General features: G+C 39.2%; 1 protein-coding gene across 20 annotated transcripts in view; it reads right to left on the reverse strand.

Annotated features, from left to right (window-relative positions):
* HUWE1 (HECT, UBA and WWE domain containing E3 ubiquitin protein ligase 1) overlaps positions 1 to 22,496 on the reverse strand; it is a 143,592-nt gene that overhangs the window by 69,253 nt on the left and 51,843 nt on the right. For 17 of the 20 annotated variants that reach the window (XM_036428912.2, XM_036428911.2, XM_036428928.2 and 14 more), the window contains 16 exons: positions 21,846 to 21,893; positions 21,697 to 21,765; positions 21,068 to 21,167; positions 19,017 to 19,138; positions 18,381 to 18,531; positions 18,121 to 18,248; positions 16,830 to 16,970; positions 16,519 to 16,624; positions 13,822 to 13,947; positions 12,991 to 13,092; positions 12,449 to 12,529; positions 8,369 to 8,475; positions 7,963 to 8,140; positions 6,796 to 6,887; positions 5,869 to 6,080; positions 706 to 763 (listed from right to left, as the gene is read on the reverse strand). In XM_036428912.2, the coding sequence (XP_036284805.1) occupies positions 706 to 763; positions 5,869 to 6,080; positions 6,796 to 6,887; positions 7,963 to 8,140; positions 8,369 to 8,475; positions 12,449 to 12,529; positions 12,991 to 13,092; positions 13,822 to 13,947; positions 16,519 to 16,624; positions 16,830 to 16,970; positions 18,121 to 18,248; positions 18,381 to 18,531; positions 19,017 to 19,138; positions 21,068 to 21,167; positions 21,697 to 21,765; positions 21,846 to 21,893 (1,821 nt within the window). The remainder of the gene's footprint in view (positions 1 to 705; positions 764 to 5,868; positions 6,081 to 6,795; positions 6,888 to 7,962; positions 8,141 to 8,368; positions 8,476 to 12,448; positions 12,530 to 12,990; positions 13,093 to 13,821; positions 13,948 to 16,518; positions 16,625 to 16,829; positions 16,971 to 18,120; positions 18,249 to 18,380; positions 18,532 to 19,016; positions 19,139 to 21,067; positions 21,168 to 21,696; positions 21,766 to 21,845; positions 21,894 to 22,496) is intronic. The other 3 variants (XM_036428929.2, XM_036428917.2, XM_036428915.2) reach the window with 2 other exon arrangements.

Raw genomic sequence — 22,496 nt, forward strand, 5'->3', positions numbered from 1 at the left:
TTTGTGCTCCTTGTATTAATAATGTTATTATTATCAACAATAATATTATCTCCCTGCAAGCGAACAGCATTCATACTTTTCCTTAAATGAGCTCATAATGCAAATTAAACCCACAACTCTGATTCAGACCAAATAAAGCATTCTGTGAGGGTAAGAAAGTAAAATGTGGGCAACAAACACACAGGCACAAATCAAACCATCCCTGGAAGCCTTGGAAGTGCTTAATGTGCTAGAACAAATATTAGGTAGGCTTCCCCTAACGGGGACACAATGCTGGGAAAACTAAAACACTTCACTTTTTCCTGTGAGATGCAGGAAGTTACAAGAAAAGACCACATTAATTTTTTTTTTTTTTTTTAAAGAGAAGTGAATGGGAAAAATGGCCAAGTAACAAGAAAAAATATATGCGGACACATTCAAAGAACATAATACTGAATTGGCTTAACAAATCCCAGTCTTCCTGTTTGGATTCCTACAGGGAATAGTAACCAAAAAAATGGGAATATATGTTTAAAAAAAAAGTGTTGGCCAAATTTTAGAAAACCAGTGTCACAGAACAAGGTTTGCACACCTTTCCTCACTTCTCCGCATTTTAAGGGTCCCCATTAAAATAATAACCCAGGAATCTCCCAACTATTTGGTAACCCCGCACGTTTTCCAGAAAATCACAAACCTTTACTTATTTGCCCCTACCATGAATCTTACCACATTAAGGATGTAATCCATGAGGGGAATAGGAATACGTTCCTCTGTACCAACAACCCTGTTAAGGGAGAAAAGAGTGAGTTACACAGAAATTCATGATACAGTGCAAGAGAACAACGTGAGGAAAGGAAACAGCATGAAATTCTAGCCCCTTTCTAAAGACTTATAGCCTTTAGTGTATACACAGCATAGGGGGGAAAAGAGCTGAAATCAACTGCAGCTAGCTTTCCTAGCCTGACTATATTGAGAAAAACCAAGAAAAGAAAAACCAAGCCTTCACAAACTCAGCATTTTGACATGTCAAAAGAAATTACCCTATCTTAAGCAAGTTCAGATGAGGGACTATTTAAGCATTTGCTTGAAGAAAGAAGATAGATGAAGAAACAAACTCATAAACATCTTACCATGTCCTTGCATCAGGTTTGAAATTAGAGAGAACAGGAAATAGAATTTAATTTTGCTCAAAATTCCATGCTTATATCGACAAACCATTCAGATCAAAGCTGGTTAAAGATGAAGCCAACACCCAAGGCTTCCTTCTCTAATGATTTGTGCTTTGGTCACAATAGTTTCCGAACATCCAAAAACTGTGATCAGTTCTTTCAGACGCTTCAATGCTGCAGTGCAGACAAAAAGGCTGCACTAATGCCACGGCCACAGCAGATGCTGCCTTCAGCACAATGTCTACATCCTGGCATTTGTAAGAAATAGCCAGAGGGGGAAAGCCCACGAAGTACTCTGACCTGAAACGAAATCTACCTCAAAGATAAACCATAGGCAGGAACAAAACTTGAGTCAAATAAAGAGCACCTTGTCAATAGGCCTCTGGGACAGGTTTTTTGGGAAAAGGCGGAGGTGGTAGAAGAAGGGAGAGGTAGTGAGAGAGAGAAGACAAGAAAAGTTGGTAAGGAGCTAATAGTTCTCGTCTCTGAATAAGATGAAATGTGAATAAAGATTTGGCAGCAAAATCTAAATTAGGTAGAGTGGAAAAGCACCACAGATGGCTCCACGGATGAGATATCCAGAGGGAGGGTTTGGGTAGGAGGTTATAAGCAGGCTCAGGGAAGAATTTGGGAAGGAACTTTGTACAAAAGGAGAATCCAAAAGCCAGGAGTAAAATGATTCCACGGAAAAATTGTAAAGCTTTCCTCTTGGGGAAACACTGCAACGTTACATGGTGCTGGCACCAAGCTGGGTTGCCCCTCCTTGGAAAGAACCGTTATCTGTCTCTACAGGTAAGGGATTCAGGTATGGCTCTAGTCTACTGAGACACCGTCCCTTCGCCAAAGCCAAATATAGGGGCAAAAAGCCAAAGCAATACCATGGAATGGGACCCAGGTACTTCCTGTATTTACTAAATGGAAGGTGGAGAGAACAAGAGAGAAAACAAACAAATAGATGTTTTTATTCTAACTCCAGAAACAAACCTATTCAGAAATCACTTCTCTTCCTTCCCTCATTCTTTGGCTTCCAGGTTCAGGATGTCATAAGGAACAGTAAAAATGATCAACTCTCTTCAATAGAAATCCCCCTACCAACTGGTTTTTCAAAAAAGCGATTCTAATCTTAACCTCGTATAAAACGTTGAATCCAATAAAAGACTGCATTCCCAAAATGAGCATAACAATTTATCTTAATTATCAAATTAAAAACTTACTGTCTCCTCCCCGCCATAAAACAGGCACACATTCCCAAGTTCAATTTAACTGGTCAGTTTTACACATATAGTTATGGTGCTGCAGTCCTTAATCGGAAGTAAAGGAGGTTTACAACTGAGTGTCATAGTATAGCATATAATGATACAACAGAACTAAAGGGTTTTTTGAGGGGTGGGCAAGGGAAACCAGGTCTCTTCCAGCTCTTGCGGAAACACAGCTGCCTCTGGCAAAGAAGCCCCGTTGGTGGGCCATTATTCAGAGAACCACCGCTTCTCTGCATTCGCTGTCTTTAAAGTACAGACAGCTGCTATTCAAGTTCCCAAGACAACATGGAGTTATATAACCTGTATCTCTTAAGTTGTTCAGGACAGGCTTAAGTGAAGTTAGGCAAAGTAAATGAAATTGACCATCAAAAACCCACACCATGTTGCCCCAATTAAAACCCCTGGTTCAGTACTGGTAACTATCTTCATTTCCAGCTTATAAGGCAGAAGAGGCCAAAAGACAAGTATTTATAACCACTTGTGATGAATGCCTCCAAATGTAGAGCAGAATTCCATGTACATGGGGGGAGAGTACAATGCCTAAGTTTCCTTATCCCAAATCTCTAGCAGAAAATCATGTCTCAAGATCAAATACAAACATCGTTTTCAAATACTAGCTGCAGATTGGGGGGGGGGGGGGGGGAGAGAGAGAGGAGGGGAGAGAACAAGAACACGATCTTAACCTGGAAAAAGAAGGGAACTCAGAAGTCAAAAGAAGAATAAATGAACCTTGTAGTATATTCATACAATAGACTACTACTCAATAACGAAAAGGATGCTGGTAGAATCTCAAAAACACACTGAGCAATAGAAAACAGGTACAAGAAGCACACAGATCAGATGATGCACATTAACACTCCATTTATCCTATGTGTATGCTGTTTTAGTACAGGCAAACTTACTCTGTGATGACAGGAATAAGATTAGCTGCCTCACCTTTGGGTGGGGAAATAGAAAACTTAAAAAAATCTGTGCATTTACTGTACAAAAATTAGACCTTAATGAAAAATACTGGAAAATGTACTTGTTCATTTAAAGTCATTGGAAAACAGACTAGGGCATGGGAGACAGAAATCTGGGAGTCCCACTGAAGAATTTTGTGATTGGGAGCAAATAGGAACAGGACTTTCGGGAAGAGGGGTAGCATACACTGCAAATTTTTCTAAGCCTCTTCCTATATTGGCAGGAAGTATATAGCAACGTCTACCATAACAACTGCCTGGGATAATTCTTTGATATATTGCAGCATTCAAAACAGAGGTTGAGTTTACTAGACAGTCTCTTGCTTTTCCTTCCTGCCCTAATAATTCACAGTGACCCAACTGCAGCTTCTCAAAGTAGAAAAGTATACATCCATCAATATTTGCGAGACTCTTAGGTATGTTATGTGAATGAGGTCATAACGAACGCTCAGACCATACTGAGTATAGAAAAATTTCACTATCATGGAATAGCAACTACTAGAGCCCTCTGCATCTTATAAGCTAGTATACACAACTAACACTATGGTAGGGTATTTATGTTGCAGGTCTAGAATTTTTCTATCTCTTCATTCTCATTCATGTTTCATTAGGGCCAGCTCTCTTGGCATTTAAGACTCAGGAAGATCATTACTCTAATGCTCTCATTCATTCCCTCAACCCACTAATTAAATGTTTACTGACTGACTGACTACTATATACAGTGATTGGGATATACTGTTGAGTGAGACATTGTCTCTGCCTGAAGGAGCATACAGGTTGGTGGGGTGAAACCATTAGGATATACGAATAATTTTAACAACTGTTGGAGAACACACAAGACTGACTTTCTATTTGGAGGTAAAAGAAAAAACTCCTTTAAGAATGAGACATCTGAGCTGGCCCTGCAGAATTTGGTAGATGCAAAAGGAGATTAAGATAATTTGGGGATTGGGGATAAATATGGATGAAACACGGTGACCCATGATATCCCAAGAAAATCATGAGAGCAAAGACATGGAGGGCTTAAGAAAATGTGGATATACCATAACAATTTAAAACCTGGGTATGTTAGATATAAGATATTTGTAAAATATCCAGATAGAAAAGAAGTTGTGTGCAGATGAATGTACACAGCTGGACTCAAAACCAGTACGATATCCCCCAACCATGTTTAACAAATCTTCCCCTTGCTTGTAGCATGTAAAGCAAACCCTACCTCAGCAGCAAGCTGGTAAACAGTCAAGGGAATGGCAAGGAAGCACTAAGATTCTGACTATTTCAAATAGTCCTGCTTCTTTTAGGGTATGCCACCTTTCCAGAAACACTTTAATCAAAACAGAAGATGCTGCTAGAATGATGCCTACTCGGGCAAGGTAAGATATCTACTCCATAAGGCAATGTACTTAGTACTTAATGCCTCTCTTCAAAACAAAAAAACAAACAAAAAAACCTCATATCAATAAGCTCAATCCTTTCTAGGGCTCACTGGTTTGAGTCTAAACCTCTGCTCCTGCTGTCTACTCCACAATAGGGATCTTCCAAGTCCCAAGCTCAAACCCGTTCATACCCATGCCTACAATGCTCATGCTTTTCTCAGGACCACTAATCTATACACCAAAGAGCACTAATAAATGAATGAATGCATGATTGTCTAGAGGGGTCACACTCACTTCTAGCAAGAAGGTGATTAAATTATGGCTTTAATAGTCAGGTGGATTATCTACTACAGCCAGCAGTCTTTAAGCCCACCTACATCTCACCACCCAGATAGACAATTTTGATATTAAACACACTTCAAATAGAAATAAGAGTTTACTGTGCCTGGATAAAGCATATAGTACATTCCAAAGCCTTCTGATTTATCTGGGATAAGTATATAGTAATAAAACAAAAACAAAATCCAACCAGCAACAAATCCCTGTAACTCTTAAGGACTAATTAGGAGATCAGCTTCAAAAATGTATCGCGTTCCATTTGTGCTCACTTATGGAAACAATCAAACAGTCAATGATATAAAATATCTAATCAACAAGAATAAAATGAGACCTCTGAGGAAAGCCCACCAACTGGATATACTGAGTTCTGATTCAACTTTATGAACGGCTTTTGAGAAAGACAGTGTTCTGGCTCTGGCTGGGTGCTCAGCGGTTCGAGTGTTATCACATACACCAAAAAGTTGCAGGTTCAATTCCCAGTCAGGGCATGTACAGGATACAACGGACAGATACTTCTCACTCACGATAAAGTTTCAATCTCTCTCTTTCCCTTCCTCTCTCTTTAAAATCAATAAACATATCCTCAGGTGAAGGAAAAAAAAAAAAAAAGCTGGCTAATATCAAACCACAAATGACACGTAAGAGTCAAAGGGGGAAAAAGACCCTACAGACTCTTAGGGCCAGAAGAACCTTATAATCATCTACTCAAACTCCCTCACTTTTACAGATGAAAATGAGATGCCCAAGATCACACGGCTAGTGAACCTGTCTTGCAAACACTCACTGCTGATTAGGCTCAGTTTCATTCTGCTGGGCAGAATTAAAGCTCTGCATGGCCTGTACTTCCTCTTCTTCCTCATCCTCACTAGAGGCCTCTTCTGCAGCATGATTAGACCTTGGGGGAGGAGCAGTGGCATTGCCATCTGCCTTCTGGATTGATGGCTTCTGACAGATGTATTTAGGGTCTCTCCCAAGGTTACAGATTTCTTCAAGTAACTGAAAGGTACAGGAAATAAGATTATTTATTAGTAATTAAGGAATGGGGGAGGTAACTAGCAATTTTGGAACCATTTTCTATGTGCTATGTGCCATAGAAGTGCCAAAACATTATATGCATGGTATGCACCATTCCTGAAATGTCACTGTTAAGCCCATTTCATAAACTGGGGAAGTTCTGTGAAGTTAAACAACTTGTTCAGCATCACATGGCTGTTCAGTGACCGACTGATCTGAGTCCATGTCCTAATTTACTAAGCACCAGAACTCATATACTAGTCTCAACAATCCTAACAGGGAATTGGCAGGGCTAATAAATGCGGGGGGGAAGGAAGAAACAAAGATTACTTAGACTCTTAGAGTAATATGCTTTTACAAACAGAACCTAGGGCGTGGCAACTTGTGCATCTCCTATACAGGAGGGAGCAAAAGTGGGTTTACAGTTGTTCATATGGGAAACAATATAATAATAACACAAGGGTGTTGCAGGTACTGTAAATCTACTTTTGGACCACCCTGTATTAGAAAGCAATATTAAGTGACTTTTTTGAAGGGGGGAATGGGCAAACGACCAACCCAAGGACATGAAGAAAATGATGCAGACACAACCCTCTTTCTTATAGGCACAGTCTGAGTCCAAAGGATCTCCAGCAGGCCAAGCCTTTTTCCAAAAGCTACCTCCCCCCCCCCCAAATGCTGTCTCAACACTTCTCACCTTAATGATGGCAGTTGTTGCATCCGTTTTGAGGGTGGGCTGATGTCTCATAAGCTCATCAACAGCACTCCCCAGGTTGGATGCAGTATCCCCTTAAAAGCAAAAAAAAAAAAAAAAAGAAAAAAAGAACTGTTAGACTGAAGAAAATAGAGCTTGACCTAATTTTTATGCCAATAGAAGGAGGAAAGAAGAAAATGAGTTTTGCTGTGATTTTCTAATGTCATGTTTTCTTGAATGAATTCACACCAACCTTGGCAACCAAATCACTGGGATCATTATCAGTCTAGAAAGGAAGGAATCATTATCAGTCTAGAAAACATATTTTAAAGTGCCCATGTACGCCATATTCTATCCGGGCAATCTATTATATGTCAAGGCCTGAACTACTATTGCAGAATAAAGAGGGAGAAAAGAAATAAGCATAACCATTAACTCTCTGGCTGCCCCGGTAAAGAACGATGGCAGCTATGCCCTGGCCAGTTTGGGTCAGTGGTTAGTGTCAACCCGAGGATCGAAGGGTCCTGGTCAAGGGCATGTACCTTGGTTGCAGGTTCCCTAGGGAGATATGCAGGAGGCAACCTAATCAATGTGTCTTTCTCAGCTTTTCTCTTCCCCTCTCCCCCCTCCTTTCCACTCTCTGTAGAAATCAATGGAAAAAATATCCTCGGATGGGGATTAAAAAGAAGAAGAAGAATGATAACAGCTAGAATACTACAGTGGTAAGCACATTTTTAAAAACTGGATTCTTTCTGGAGCCTTCCTTCTTTCTATTCTTCAATGATCTGGTTTCAAATACACTAAGAAAAAAACCTCTTTGTGACTATTTTAGGGACTTGGACATCAGAACAGAAGATTACCAAGATCAACACCTTGGGACTTCATATGTCCTCTTGCTACGGACTAGATGGAGGACCTAGAGATCTACGGATGCCCTCTAATAGCCACTTCTCACCAGCACATTTAAGAGAACTGTTGAGAAGCAGGGAAATACTATAAGCAGAGACTAAGGATGAAGTAAATCAGGTGTGGTGATAATTCCCATTAGGATAAGCACACCTGGCCAGAGAAAGTCAAGGAAGAGTTTCCTTGCCAATTGGTAACTTTTAATCTCCTAAAATCTTGGCACAACAGCAAACAGTTATTTTCAGATAAATTCTGGTGACTTACCGAGGGGGTCAGAACTCCGCCTCCTCCGCATGGCTGGGAGGTAATCTGGAGACAGAAGAACTTTGAAGAGACGCTCAAAGGGCTGACACTGTACAAATGACTGAAGACCTCGTGCATTCAAGCAGAGGGCACTGAATACATTTGGGAGGGAACCAAGGACTTCACGAGTAGCAGGTACCTAGAGAGAAGGTAAAAGTGAGTCTGAAGACATCTAAAAGAGTTCAGGTGTAGATGCTAAGAAAACATTGATCAGGGTGTCACACAGATATTAGTTTCAATACCACATACAGAAGACATGAGATAGGATTTTCATGCCATAAGACTACTTATCATCTGTGTCTATGTGTGTGTGTTTTGCGGGGAGGGTTACACATACAATATTCTTTACCCAGCAAATAGAACTCACATCTTTGATAAGCAGTGCATGCAGCATGACATCTGTTAACCCATTGTCCTGGAGTGAGGAGAGCAGTGATGGTTCTTGAAATACAAACACAGTCACCACTTCAGTAGCTTAAAAAAAGAAAGAAAGAAAATATGAGATACATAGATTCTTCACAGTCATTAAAAGGAAAACTCAAAGGCTAAAACAAAACAAAGAAGAAGAAAAAAACCATGATATTAAATGCACAATTTAAATAATTGTTCCTAACATGAAAACTGCCAATACTACTCATTATAGAGATTAATCATTATTAAGAATTTAGTGACTAACTTTAAGATTTTTATGGGTAATGTATAGGCATGAAAACTATAGTTAATACTAAATTACTAAATAATACTGTACTGAATCCTGGAAATATGCTAATAGATTAAATTTTAGATGTTCTCATCACATAGTAAGGTAACTACATAATATGTTAATTAGCTTGATTGTAGAAATCATTTCACTATATCAGATAACGTTGTATACCTTAAATAAATACAATTTTATTTAAAAAGACATAAAAACAAAAACTGACTTCAAAGCACATTTTTACATGAATGAGGTTATATTGAATATAACTTGTTTCTTTCGAATTGTAATGTACACCATAATAATCTCCTTTATCTTTCCCTGTCATAACTCATTCAATTTGAATGGCTGCATACTATTCCACTAAATACATGTACCACCATCTATATAAACACACCAATTTTGTCAGCTTAAGCAGGGGGGAAAAACAACTAAGACGAAGCAGAGGGTGATTTGCTGGGTAAGTGAACATAAACTTAACTCATGAAAATGGACAAAATATGTTCTTTTTAAAAATATATATTTTATTGATTTTTTTTTACAGAAAGGAGGAGAGAGGGATAGGGAGCTAGAAACATTGATGACAGAGAAACATCGACCAGCTGCCTCCCACACAACCCCCTATCAGGGATGTGCCCGCAACCAATGTACATGCCCTTGACCGGAATCGAACCTGGGACCCCTAAGTCCGCAGACTGATGCTCTATATTCTTAAAAAGCCTGTTCAACAACTTAAAAATATCATCGGCATTATCAGGAGTCCTTTGGTACTAACAAGACCAATTTTTGACAACAGAATACTTAGAACTAACTGTGCTGTAAAGACTATCATTGCTTCTAGAATATGACAAAACTCTACTCAAGGTGAAACAGTACAGCATTAATGCATTCGTTAAAAAGTAACCAAAAGATAAGCTAGGAAATAATTAATATAAAGTATAATTTAGTGAAACTGTAAGTGAAAAGAATGAATAATTAAAACGAGTAACTAACCCTATGAAAAGACAGGAGATGAGAGAAGAAAAGGCAGCTAGGATGTTAAAGAAAATACAGCTGGGGATGTAAGTGTGGTAGAAGTGTTAAAGGTAGGATTGAGGAGAAGACAGAATCCTTATTTGATGCGTTTCAGCATGAAATTGTTGCAGTACATCCCAACCCCACTCAGTGCTTCCTTACTGACTTGCCCTCATGCTCTTCCCAGCCTCCCCCACAAACTGAGTGAACACTGCCATGAGATAAATCTCCTGGCTTTGAGACTGTTTTGCCCTGGCACATCCGGCCTATATAATTTAGACCAGTGGTCACCAACTGGTGATTCGTGAGGTCTGAAAGGTGGGTGACCACTGATTTAGTCAGCACAAACTCCCCCTCCCAACCCCCTCGGACTATTAGTTCTCCTGTGACACAACTCCTGCCCAGCAAGGTCATACACTCACTTCCACCAACCACACCCTTCTTCACCCCGGCACCCTGACCTATTTCCTACGGCTATTTAATACCCACAGCGTCCTAGATCCAAAGAGAAATTCTAGTTTTCTCATCAAGTCTTACCACAAAAGGGAGCACTGGGCTATCTGTTTACTTATTATAATATATTGGGTGCCATCACCATCTCGGATGTAACAGGCACAGATTTAGGAATTTTTAATTCTGTAAGAGACTCACCACATAGAGGCTATTCAGACAATGACACAACTCATAAACCAAACGGCTCAGGCCTTAGAAGCCCTTAATGAGGAATAAAACAGTCTAGCTGCTCTGACAGTTGACAACAGATTAGCATTAAAACAGCCGCTAATACGTCAAGGTGGAGCTTGTGCCTTAAAGAGGACCTCTTGCTGCATGTGGTACAATAATACAGGAAAGATATACAGAATAGTTCAACAAATAAAACAACAAACCAAAACAGCCAATTATATTACTAAAATACCCCAAGATATTCTCAGACTCTCCCTCCCCCTCCAAATAATCCCCCCCACCCCCCTCCCGGGCCATCTCCTTCTGCGTGGTTTGAAGGCTTTACACTATTACTTATGGATCTAAATAAATAATTGCTGGCCTAATTATTTTGGGTGGCTTTGCAAATTTGGTTTCTCTTAAGTACAAGTATTTTAGTAAGAAACCTGAGAGGTTGTCATGCTAATTCAAATGACAGGGATGGCCCTAGCTGGTTTGGCTCAGTGGATAGAGCATTGGCCTGTAGACTGAAGGGTCCCAAGTTCTATTCCGGCCAAGGGCACATGCCCGGGTTGCGGGCTTGGTCCCCAGTAGGGGACACGCAGGAGGCAGCCGATCAATGATCCTCTCTCATCAATGATATTTCTATCTTTCTCTTCATCTCTTTCTTTCTGAAATATATATATATATATATATATATATATATATCACACGAATGTCAGGGGTGAATCCAGACTCTAGAGAAAAGGAATTCTGACCTCCACTGTGTTCTCAGTCTCATTTCCTACCACCTACATTATCCTGAGAGGGCTTACCTGCTATCCATCTGTAACCCACAGGTACTTATATTCTCTTGCAGCCTCTTTTAAACTTTATATATATATGCGCCTGTGAACTTGTTTTTCTCTATCTGTTTCGGGGCTATCTCCCAAACGCATCCTTCTTTGGCTCCTGACCTGGGACTTCATCAGTATAACCAATCTTTTTCTTGATCATACCAATGTACTACTGCTGTGGGTGCTGTCCTCTGAACCTGACCTTGGGAGGGTCTCTCCATGTCAAGGTGGAGCTGCTGTAACAGAAGGGAATACTTCCTCAACCTAATAAAGCTGGAGAAAACCTTCAACTCAAAACCTGCTATCCTCAAACTTAATGGTGAAATACTGAATGCTTTTCGCCAAATTCAGGAACAAAGATATCCATTCTCATCACTTCTATTTAACCCGGTGTCAGAAATCTTCGCCAATTCATTATTACAACAAAACAAACAAAAAGAATAAAGATTATAAAGAGGTAAAACTGTCTGCAGATGACAAGATTATGTAGAATATCTGAAGAAAAAATTATGAACTACTAAGTAAGTTCAGCAATGTCACAGGATACAAAGTTTTATATAAAAATCTTAAGTTGTTTCAGCAAGGGAGTTTCTAAGTTGTGATAATCAAAACTACTCCTGCCAGATACCCCAAAGTATTAAAAAATAACTTTACTGGTACAAGGAGGTTTTTCTATTTCTATAGCTCTCACTATAAAAGCCAATGTGTTTCATGTATTGTCTTGAATATGTATGGCTCTGAGTAAACGGCAGTTAATAAAAATGAAGTTTAAACAGCAGAAATATACAAAGTAGTGCCAGTAGAAAATTGCAAATAACTACAAAGTACCCACAACATCTAAAACTGCATTTTCTACAGTGAGAAACAATTTTCTATACTATAGTTTAAAGGTCTGACATTCAATTCTGAGGATGGAAACCACTCTGATTGGATTTTCTAGATCAAGGTTAGGGACTAACCATCGAATGGCACGCTTCTTAGTACTACACTTGAAGTGTAAATACAGCACAAAAGCCAAATGTACAATGCTACTTATTAGACATGATTCACAACAGAGTGGCTATGGAAAGTATATTTAACATTTCAGAAATGGATATTTGAAACTGAATTCTGATCTTTCTATATTTCACTACTAACTAAGAAGACATGTAATCACACATGTAGACAGTAAATCTTGTGAGAATAGAAAACAGAGAACTCTGCAAGGTTTGTGCAAGTAAACATCAACTCCACTTACCTAGAAGAAAAAGTGATGGGCCATAGTATTCTGCATTGCTGATGATGTGTTTCAGGGAGGTAGGCAGAGAACCATCCATCACTAAGAGAAAGGTGAATATTAAGGAGAATATGATCAGTCCAATAGCAGTATAATGGTTGGGTATGATGGAGCAATACATTATATATAACACTGTGATAAACAAAGTTTGTGTTGATTCCAATCTAACAGCCTCTACTTGTCTTTCCTCCCCATATCATGTTATTTATCCCTTGTCCATGCAATAACCTTTTCACAGTAAGCTAAGAATAAAAGAAAGCAGACAGAGAGTTGGAAGTGAGTGCAGAGTCAAAAGCTGGGAAAGGAAAACATAAGTGATTATGAAAACTGCTAAATGATCCTTAGATTTGGATCATAGAGTGACACAAAACGACTAAAAGCTATTCAAAATGGATGGCCTTTCCCTACACCTGCCTTATAGAAAAGTAGCTTCAGAAAGTATGAAAAGGACTGATCTTTGAGAAAATCAAATACTCTCCAAGAAGATATCTAGAATCAAATACCATGTCGGATGCCATCTGAGAAAGCTGGGTCTTGAATGGCCTTCTTGAGGAAATTCAACATAGATTTGAGAAGTGCTGCTCGTTGTGGAATACACTGGACTCCTGGCAAGGGAGAAAAGGAGATTATACTGGGCTCACCATTAGACCAGAGTGAGTAGACACATAAAACAAATTTTTAGAGACCCATATACACTGTAGTAACACTAACAGACATTTGAAGTGGTATCTCTGGATGTTGGAAAGCATACTTACTTAAGCTTTCAAACACTGGAAAAATAAATCACCACGGACTGCATAAAACTGACAGTAAAGTTAAAAGCCCAAAGTAAAAAAGAAAAAGGGACAAACGTAATACTTTCAATAATAAAGATTAAAAGAAAAAAAGTAAAAGTAAAATTATGAAATAAAAATATTAGCTCTCTAATCCCCACTTCCTGTCTTATATCTGAAAATTGTATTGTTTAAGGTATTACAAATTGTAGTACACATGTCTCCTATTTTTCCCCCACTGACCTCCCCAGACCTCCCCTACCCCTCCAGCACTTGCCGTCAATCCCCCCTACCCCTCCAGCACTTGCCGTCGATCCCCACTTCCTGTTTTAGATATGTATCCTACAACACAGTTGTGATAAAATAACCTATGTACGATCTTTAGAAAGGTATAAAATGCTATGAATATCAATACAAGAAAACAAACACCAGAATGACAAAGTAACATGCATAGTCATAAGAAGCAAGCTTTCAAATATACCACTCAAGCTCCCCCAAAGCACCCTTCTTTACAAGTAATCCAATCAGTGTCAAAGATTGTGTGTCTATGTGTCTCCGTACCTGGGCGGGGACCAGGGCATATAGCAGTAGTACTGTTGTTGGAACCTGATGTCCTTAATTCAACATCCAGACGGTTCTCTATAGAGGTCGATGACCCTGGACTATTTTCCATGGTCACATCTGCAACTAAGCAAGAGTTATAAAAAGAAACTAGTTAGAATAAAAGGTACCACCCAAAAGGAAGATCACCTGAGAAATGTCTTCCATTAAGACGAGATTAATGATATCAAAATAGAGAAGGTATTGAAACTCAATATGAAAATGCAAACATTCCACAAATAGAAACGTATTTAACACTACTTATTCAAGACATGGAAATTAAAAATAATCGTATAAAAGAAGTCCTTCAATATTTCTCAACCACAAAATTTGGGAGAAAAAAATGGTAAAACATGCAATTCCATATACTATTGCTGGTTAACAGTAGATAGTAGGTAGATCTTGTTGGAAGGGTAACTTAATGAATATAAAAAGCATAATACTTATTGCTCAATATACAGTATGCTTATATGAATGAATGCCTATGATACATTGAATGATCAATGTTGAGAATGTTAATCATCTCATCTTCCCATTTAAAAAACTAAACACTTATGTAAACATGTACTTGATTTATGTATTAAAAAAAAAAAAAAAACTGGGGAAAAACCACACCCAAATAGAAGTTATGGTGAGTAGGGAGTGAGCATTCCTTTTTACTTTATAGATTCAATTAATAGACTACAAAATACATATTTACTTCTTATAATTTATAATTAAACATAATAAAACTGCAATAGTGATAGACCATTGTTTACATTTTGAAGTATTTCTTTCCAATCTTTTTTTATACACAAACATACATCCATGTGCCTACTTATATAAAGGAAGCACAAACTCATGATTTTATAAACTGCTTTTCATTTAAGAGAATCTTTTCTCTATGAGAATCACCTACGTTGGTTGCTAAAAACACAAATTTACTGCTCTTTACTTGCAAACTTAATGAATGAATTGAGCACTTTAGACAGGGGTCTAACTTTTTATCAATCACTTTAAATTATTCCCATGCTTACTAAAGTTCGATAACCACCGATTTATAACCAACAGTGATTCTCTAAATAAATAGTCTTCTACACCACACCATTTAAATGTGACATTTTAACCAACACTCTGGGATCTCACCCTTTAACTAAAATACCAGTTTGCCCAACAATAGACTAGACCAGTGGTTGGCAAACTCATTAGTCAACGGAGCCAAATATCAACAGTACAACAAATGAAATTTCTTTTGAGAGCCAAATTTTTTTAACTTAAACTTCTTCTAACACCACTTCTTCAAAAGACTCGCCCAGGCCGTGGTATTTTGTGGAAGAGCCACATGTGGCTCGTGAGCCGCGGTTTGCTGACCACTGACTAGAGATAGAAATTAGATAAAGGGGCTCCCGGGGACAGAAATGCACATAGGTAATTATGTTCAGAATAAAAGGAATGGCAGCCTATGGACATTTAGTGTCAAGAATGACAGCATTACAAATTCTAATAACTATACTATAAGCATGATAACAGATACGTATACTCACAACCTGGGGCATCAAGCAAAGATTAACTTACATTTTAAGAAAGCTAGTTTGGAAAAGTTTCTATTTTTATTTTTGGCACTATGATTATGAACTATGCATGTGAGTGAAGAGAAGTTTTTAAAAAAGGTTACACATGATGTAGATTAAGAATGTTTGGTCTTCTAGCTTTCTCATTTAATGTTATAAAAGTTGTTCCCTATCCAAAAACTTTTTCATCACTCTTTCCCTTCTCAAAATAGCCAGATAGTTTCAAAAAGTCCCATTTCAGAGCCTACATTTGCCTTCTCTTTCCCAAACACATTTACATGCCCTCGCCATTGTGGCTCATTTGGTTGGAGTGTTGTCCAATGCACCAAAAGGTGGTGGGTTTAATTCCTGGTCAGAGCACACGCCCAGGTTGCAAGTTCAATCCTTGGTCAGGGCGCATGCGGAAGCCAAATGATCTGTGTGTCTCTCCCTTCCTCTCTCTGGAATCAGTAAAAACAAAACAAGACAAAACACGCCTACACGGAATCAGGCACTGCTAGATATACAGCAGTGAACAAAAAGTACCCTGATATTACAGAGGTTACGTTTTAGTGAGAACAGAAGATAATGAACCAATATTTAAGAAAATAGCTATTAAGTTTTGAAATAAACAGATTAACAGCATAGAGTGACTACAAGGCTCTATAGCAGCCCTACCATAGGCTTCACCTTCCATCTCTGTCCCCAACAACATGTGCCTCCCTTTTTTAATTATCCTCATGAAAACGTGCAAATCATTTTTGTAGAAAAAAATTTGTTGTTGAAAATGTACACTCAAGTCAGTTGTGCACTTTTAAATTTATGATGAAGAATGAAAATTGGGGTTGCCGGGACCGGTTTGGCTCAATGGATAGAGCGTCGGCTTGGGGACTGAAGGGTCCCGGGTTTGATTCCGGTCAAGGGCATGTACCTTGGTTGCGGGCATATCCCCAGTAGAGGGTGTGCAAGAGGCAGCTGATCAATGACTCTCTCTCATCGATGTTTCTAACTCTCTATCTCTCTCCCTTCCTCTCTGTACAAAATCAATAAAATATATTTTTAAAAAATTGGGGTCGGGTGACAGCTAAACGTCAAACACACAAATATCGACTTAGTAACTGTTAATTACCATCCATATCAGTTTCCATTTCTTCTCCTTCGGGTGCAGTACTGGGTCTCTGGATCTTTGGCTTGATCACAAAGGGACATTCTTTTCGGCACAAATCTACTTCATGCTATGATCAAGGGAGAAGTAGTAAGAAAATCCTACATTTATACCAGGGATTAAAAATAATTATTATGAAAGAATGTGGCGTGCGGATTACAAAATTGGTTTTTAAAAACAGGAGAGGAATAAGATGGCTCCTCAGAGTTATGAGCGTAGTTTGTATGCTCAGGTCTCATTGGGTATAAATCTATGTACTCCTTGTGTAATAATACCTCAAGTCTATAAATGAAGATAGAAAGTCCACTATGGGATTGAAAAGCTGCCATATCCAGATTGGTGATGAGGTCAACCACTCTGACAGCTCTGGTGACAAATGTTATCTGGTCCTGCTCATCCCCAAGAAATTTTATGACCTATCAGAGAGAAAGAGGCAAAACCAATTAAATGAAAAGACACAAAGACATAAATAATACAATCTGTTGGAACCATTCACTCTAGGGCCTCAGGGAGGCAGCATGCATGGTACGGGAGGGAAAAAAACCATGTGCTTGATTTTTGGTGCTTGCCCAATGATAGTTCTATCACTTCTGGGGCTCAAATCCCTGAGGTAATGGGAACATAAATTATGTTTCAGGATTAAATAAAACATTCAAAAAAAAAAAATCTGATGCCCAAGTAAAGCCTATTAATAGAACGGAACTTACTACAAAGTACTTTTATTTATATATACTAGAGGCCTAGTGCACGACATTCATGCACTGGGTGGAATCCCTCAGCCAGGGGTCCCTCAGCCTGGCCTGTGCCCTCTCACAGTATAGGACCCCTCAGCAGATGTCCGTCTGCTGACTTAGGCCCACTCCCTGCCAGAAGCTGGGCTCACTGTTCCTTAGCACCACTTCCCCTGCGCTCACCAGCCATGAGCTTGGCTTCTGGCTGAGCAGTGACCACCAGCACCAAGGGGCAGCTACTGTGTTAAGCATCTGCCCTCTGCTGGTCAGTGCATGTCATAGTGACTGGTTGTTATGCCCTTCAGTTGATTTGCATATTAGGGTTTTGTTCTATAGGATTAAGTGTCATGCCTAAGTTCATAAGATATTGTCAATGCCTTAACTAATCCTGGGGCCTACTATCACACCATCTGGACTATGATCAATTCTTAATAATGGAGATAGGTGCTCTTAAAAGTTAATGAGAAGTCCCCTTCCGCGGCCGGCGCGCGCGGGTCCTTCTGGGGAAACCCCAGGTGGCGGCCGCCCCGCCGGCCGCCGGCCGCCACCCGCCAGGGTTCCACTGGAGGTGGTGTCCGAGAGGAGATCGGCCGCCGCTGCCACACTCACACACCGTCCTTCTCCCCTCTTTGCCCCCCCCCCCCGAAAAAAAAGAAAAAAAAAAGTTAATGAGATAACTAGAAGGCTAAACTACAAAAATTAAGTATAGCATTTTCTGATTTCTTATACGATTTGCTCACACTGTGAACCATTCCAAGCTTGCAACTTTACACACACTGTTAGCTGATTTCCCCACTATATATACATACATATATATATATATAAAGTAGAGCACCTTCAATAAGGCTTCCATCATTCCACAGGAGACCAAGGCTTCACCACCAGCATCATAACTGGCCAGATGATATAAAAAAGAGAAGAGAGCAGTGGCAAACTGGTGAGGGTATGGATCCATGGAAGGATCTACAAGGGAGGTTAGGAGAGGAAGAGAAAAAATATGCTTAGATTGTTGTTAAGCTAGCAGGATGTTAAACAAAGGCAGACAAGCAAGGAGCAGGATTCCTCTTGTTGTCTAGAATCATCATCAAAATTTACCAATCATGGCCTGGATACAATTCCGTACAAGTACAGGCAAAAATCCATGATAGGATGCAGTTCCCGTACAGTCAATAATACTGCTGAGTTTGGGCGTTCTCTCCAAGTGGACAATTGATGTTAACGTTCGTAAAGAAGCAGCTTTAATCTCCTATGAAAACAGAAGGTAAGCGTGTTATGTTTTATTATTTATTTTTAAGTGTGTTTTTATTGATTTCAGAGAGGAAGGGAAAGGGAGAGAGACAGAAACATCAATATGAGAATCATTGATCGGCTGCCTCCTGCAGGTGCCCGGAGAATCAAACTGACCTACTGGTTTATATGTCAATCCTCAATCACTGAGCAACATCGGCTGGGCAGGTATGTATTTTAAATAAGTAGATTACTAAAACAAGTTGCTAATACCCAAAATTCTAAATTTTAGGTCATTCTACAGGCAAATGATTTGGGAAGATGGGACTGTCTAGATTAATATTGAAAACACAGCATTTGTTAATTTCTGCTGCTAAATAGCCAGAGAAAGAAGTAAACAGGCCAGGATTCTCTCTAGGGGTTCATTCTCTCCTGGGAAATACCAAAAGGCAAATAAATACACACAAGCCTAAAATACATAGCAGAATATTAATAAACACTTACCATAAGCTGCTTATCCGTTATCTGAAGGACATCTACCAATTCCTCTATTAAACCATTATACAAGATACTGTTTGCTGACTCCTGCAAGGCATTGGAATACACTGAAAAAGGAGAAATAAATACTTTAGGCGAGAAGGCAGTGGTCAAGCCACCGCCCAATAAGAAACCTTTTGAAACCTATTGGTTCTGGGTAAGGATTCCCTTCCAACCAGCAATGGTAGATAGAATTCTAGAAAATCAAATAAAATATGATAAGCTCTAAATACCCACTTAACCAACAGATTCTCCGATTAGTGGTTTCGGTTGTCCTGACCAAAGATCTGGGGAATGGAAGTACGAAAAGAGAATGAAGAAGTTTTTTTTATAATGTAAGACTTCCATTTTAGTATAATCATGTTTCTGTTTTCCTGGAAGCAAAAGGCTGTAATTGTAGACTAAGCCAGAAACTTGCATGACATTGGCCTTAAACTTGAGAATTCGTGTAATACACTTTCAATGAATCCCCACACAGAGATAATACCGGACCAGTCTCCTGCAGTGCAAACTAGTATGATTAAGCATGCTTAGTTTTTTTAAAAATTTAATTTATGGGTGACATTGGTTAATAAGATTATATTGCTTTCAGGTATATAATTCTACATCATCTGTATATTGTATTGTGTGTTTACCACCCCAAGTCTCTTTTTTTTAATATATTTTATTGATTTTGTTCAGAGAAGAAGGGAGAGAGATAGTTAGAAACATCGATGAGAGAGAGTCATCGACCAGCTGCCTCCTGCACACCCCCCACTGGGGATATGCCCGCAACCAAGGTACATGCCCTTGACCGGAATCGAACCAGGGACCCTTCAGTCCCCAAGCCGACGCTCTATCCATTGAGCCAAACCGGCTTCGGCCCCAAGTCTCTTTCTATCACCATTTATCCCCGTCCCTTCTTTACCTACCTCCGTGTCCCCTTCCTTCTTGCAACTACCATAAGCACATTTAGTTTTCAATGAACATTTCCTGAGTACCCACTAGCACACCAGAAGTTATGGTAGGTATGAGTACAAAAAGAAGAGTAGGACTTTCACATCCAAGAACGCATAGTTTAAAAGAGTAGACAATTAATAACATAATAAAAGCTGACAGTATTAACAGCAGATACCATTTTATACCTTTGATATCAAGAATGCATAGTTTAAAAGAGCAGATAACTAATAACGTAATAAAAGCTGACAATATTAACAGCAGATACCATTTTATACCTTCTACATGCCTAGCTTATATTAGGTGCTGTACAGGGTTTTAACTCTCATACCAGCCTATAAAATAAGTACTGTGCCAAATTAAATGAGGAAATAGAAACCAACAAGATAAACATGTGGCTAGTAATCCGCAGAGTCAGGGTAAGAGCCCAGGACTGATTCGGAAACTAGTGTGCTTTCTCCTATACCACCCTACAGTAAAATCAAATGCACAGTACCGACTACTTAACAAATACTTTCTGAATTATTTCAAAATTATAAACCTGAAGGTCATAGAAGAGGAAGATGAAATGGCAAGAGGAGTGCCAGGAGAGATGATTACCCAAACGTTCAAAAAAGATAAAACTCAACACTGAATCCACGTATCAATAATCATCCTATGCTCTTTCTGATCCAACATTAAGGAGCTTAAGAATGATGAATATGGTGAACACTAGGAATGCTGGCAATTTTAAAATACATTTTATTGATTTTTCACAGAGAGGAAGGGAGAGAGATAGAGAGCCAGAAACGTCGATGAGAGAGAAACATCGACCAGCTGCCTCTTGCACACCCCCTACTGGGGATGTGCCGCAACCAAGGTACATGCCCTTGACCGGAATCGAACCTGGGACCTTTCAGTCCGCAGACCGACGCTCTACCACTGAGCCAAACCGGCTTCGAATGCTGGCAATTTTACAATTTAACTTGCCACTTAGGCAACTACAATAAGCCTCACAGCAACAAAGACAGATGAAGTTCAAAGGAAATCAAGTCTCAATTGCCCAACTGGGGCCAGTTAATTATAGAGTGTTATTCTCTTACCTAATATAGATATTGCATGCAGCCTCGCCTGAACAGCTTGCAACCGCTTCCTGTGATTAGAAAAGCCATGGGCCAGTCGTATGTGTGTAAATAACAGCATCTGTAGAGACAGAAGACCCAAATAAGGAAATCAGTGGAAAAGGTGACTATACTTTCTAAGAGCTCACATACCTGCTGAGCTATTTGGTAGAATGGTTTACGGTTGCTATTTGTTAAGATGCCAGGCAGAACAGTTCCACTCTGAGGACAGTTGAAGAAATGGGAGCGAGAAAACAGAGGCACATAGAATTCTATTATCCCAACATAAGCCAACTGATAGGTAACAAACTGGATACGTCTGGCCAGAGTTCTGATTGTTATTAATCAAATTAAGTATTTTATCCCCATTACAGTGAGCAGAATAGGACAGCATAACTAAATGTGTTCTCCTTTGGGATCCAAAATATTACCACCACTAACCCTCATAAGGGTTGAACTCATAAACAATGAGGAAACCAAGACTTACAGAGGCTCATTTGCCCATGGCCTGATTAAAATCTTCCTGCCACAGTGTCTCACAGTCCAGCACATATCATTAAGCTATATGAATAACATCCACACCCTTGAGATATTTTTAGGACATATCGTACCTGCTTATCCTTAGGAATGCTGTACATTTTGGTAAGAGATTCCATGATTTCAGAAGGGCTTTCTGAAATCTACATTAGAAAAAAATAATTAGGAACAAAAAGTACACCAAATGTTAAGAAAATAGTCAACAGTCAAAGATTCCTCATACCTTGTCAAGTTGCTCTATGTGAATATAATGTAGTGTGTTACTAGATGTCTGAAATAAAAAAGATAGGAGAGTTGTTAGGAGTCACTGCATACCTTGATTAACCTGTCATAAGACTGCAAGAGCTGTCTGAAAACCACGCTGTCACCCTAGGGTGAAGCCTGAATAAGTGCTCTTTAAAATCAAGGTAACTTTATAGCCGCCCCAAATACCCATTTTATATACCCATTTATTATCAGGAAAGCTTCTTTGAAACCAGTAGCATGAAAATATAATGTACATAACCGAACACATTTCATATTCTTCCTTGTCCCCTTATAACCTTCATTGTCTTAATCCTCACAACCTCTGCATTCATAGCAAAAACTGAATCCATGAAAACGGTTTCTCTTTAAATATACATTAGAGCTGTTTTAAAGGCGCCATTCACCTAAAAAGTTTATTTTTGTTATATATTATAGGCAAAAGGGAAAAGATCTTATTCACTAGGCCACTTCTAAACCAAACTGAATTTTAGTATCTCCTCAAAGCATATGGAATGACCAGATAATTGAAGCAGAACCCTGGTGAGCAATATATAGATTTCTTGCAGGCTGGCTGAAATAGAGGAGCCATCACTATCCAGATTATTACACTGCATGTTGGAACCGGGAC

Source organism: Pipistrellus kuhlii, unplaced genomic scaffold (assembly GCF_014108245.1).
Source record: "Pipistrellus kuhlii isolate mPipKuh1 unplaced genomic scaffold, mPipKuh1.p scaffold_m20_p_95, whole genome shotgun sequence".
Lineage (NCBI taxonomy): Eukaryota > Metazoa > Chordata > Mammalia > Chiroptera > Vespertilionidae > Pipistrellus > Pipistrellus kuhlii.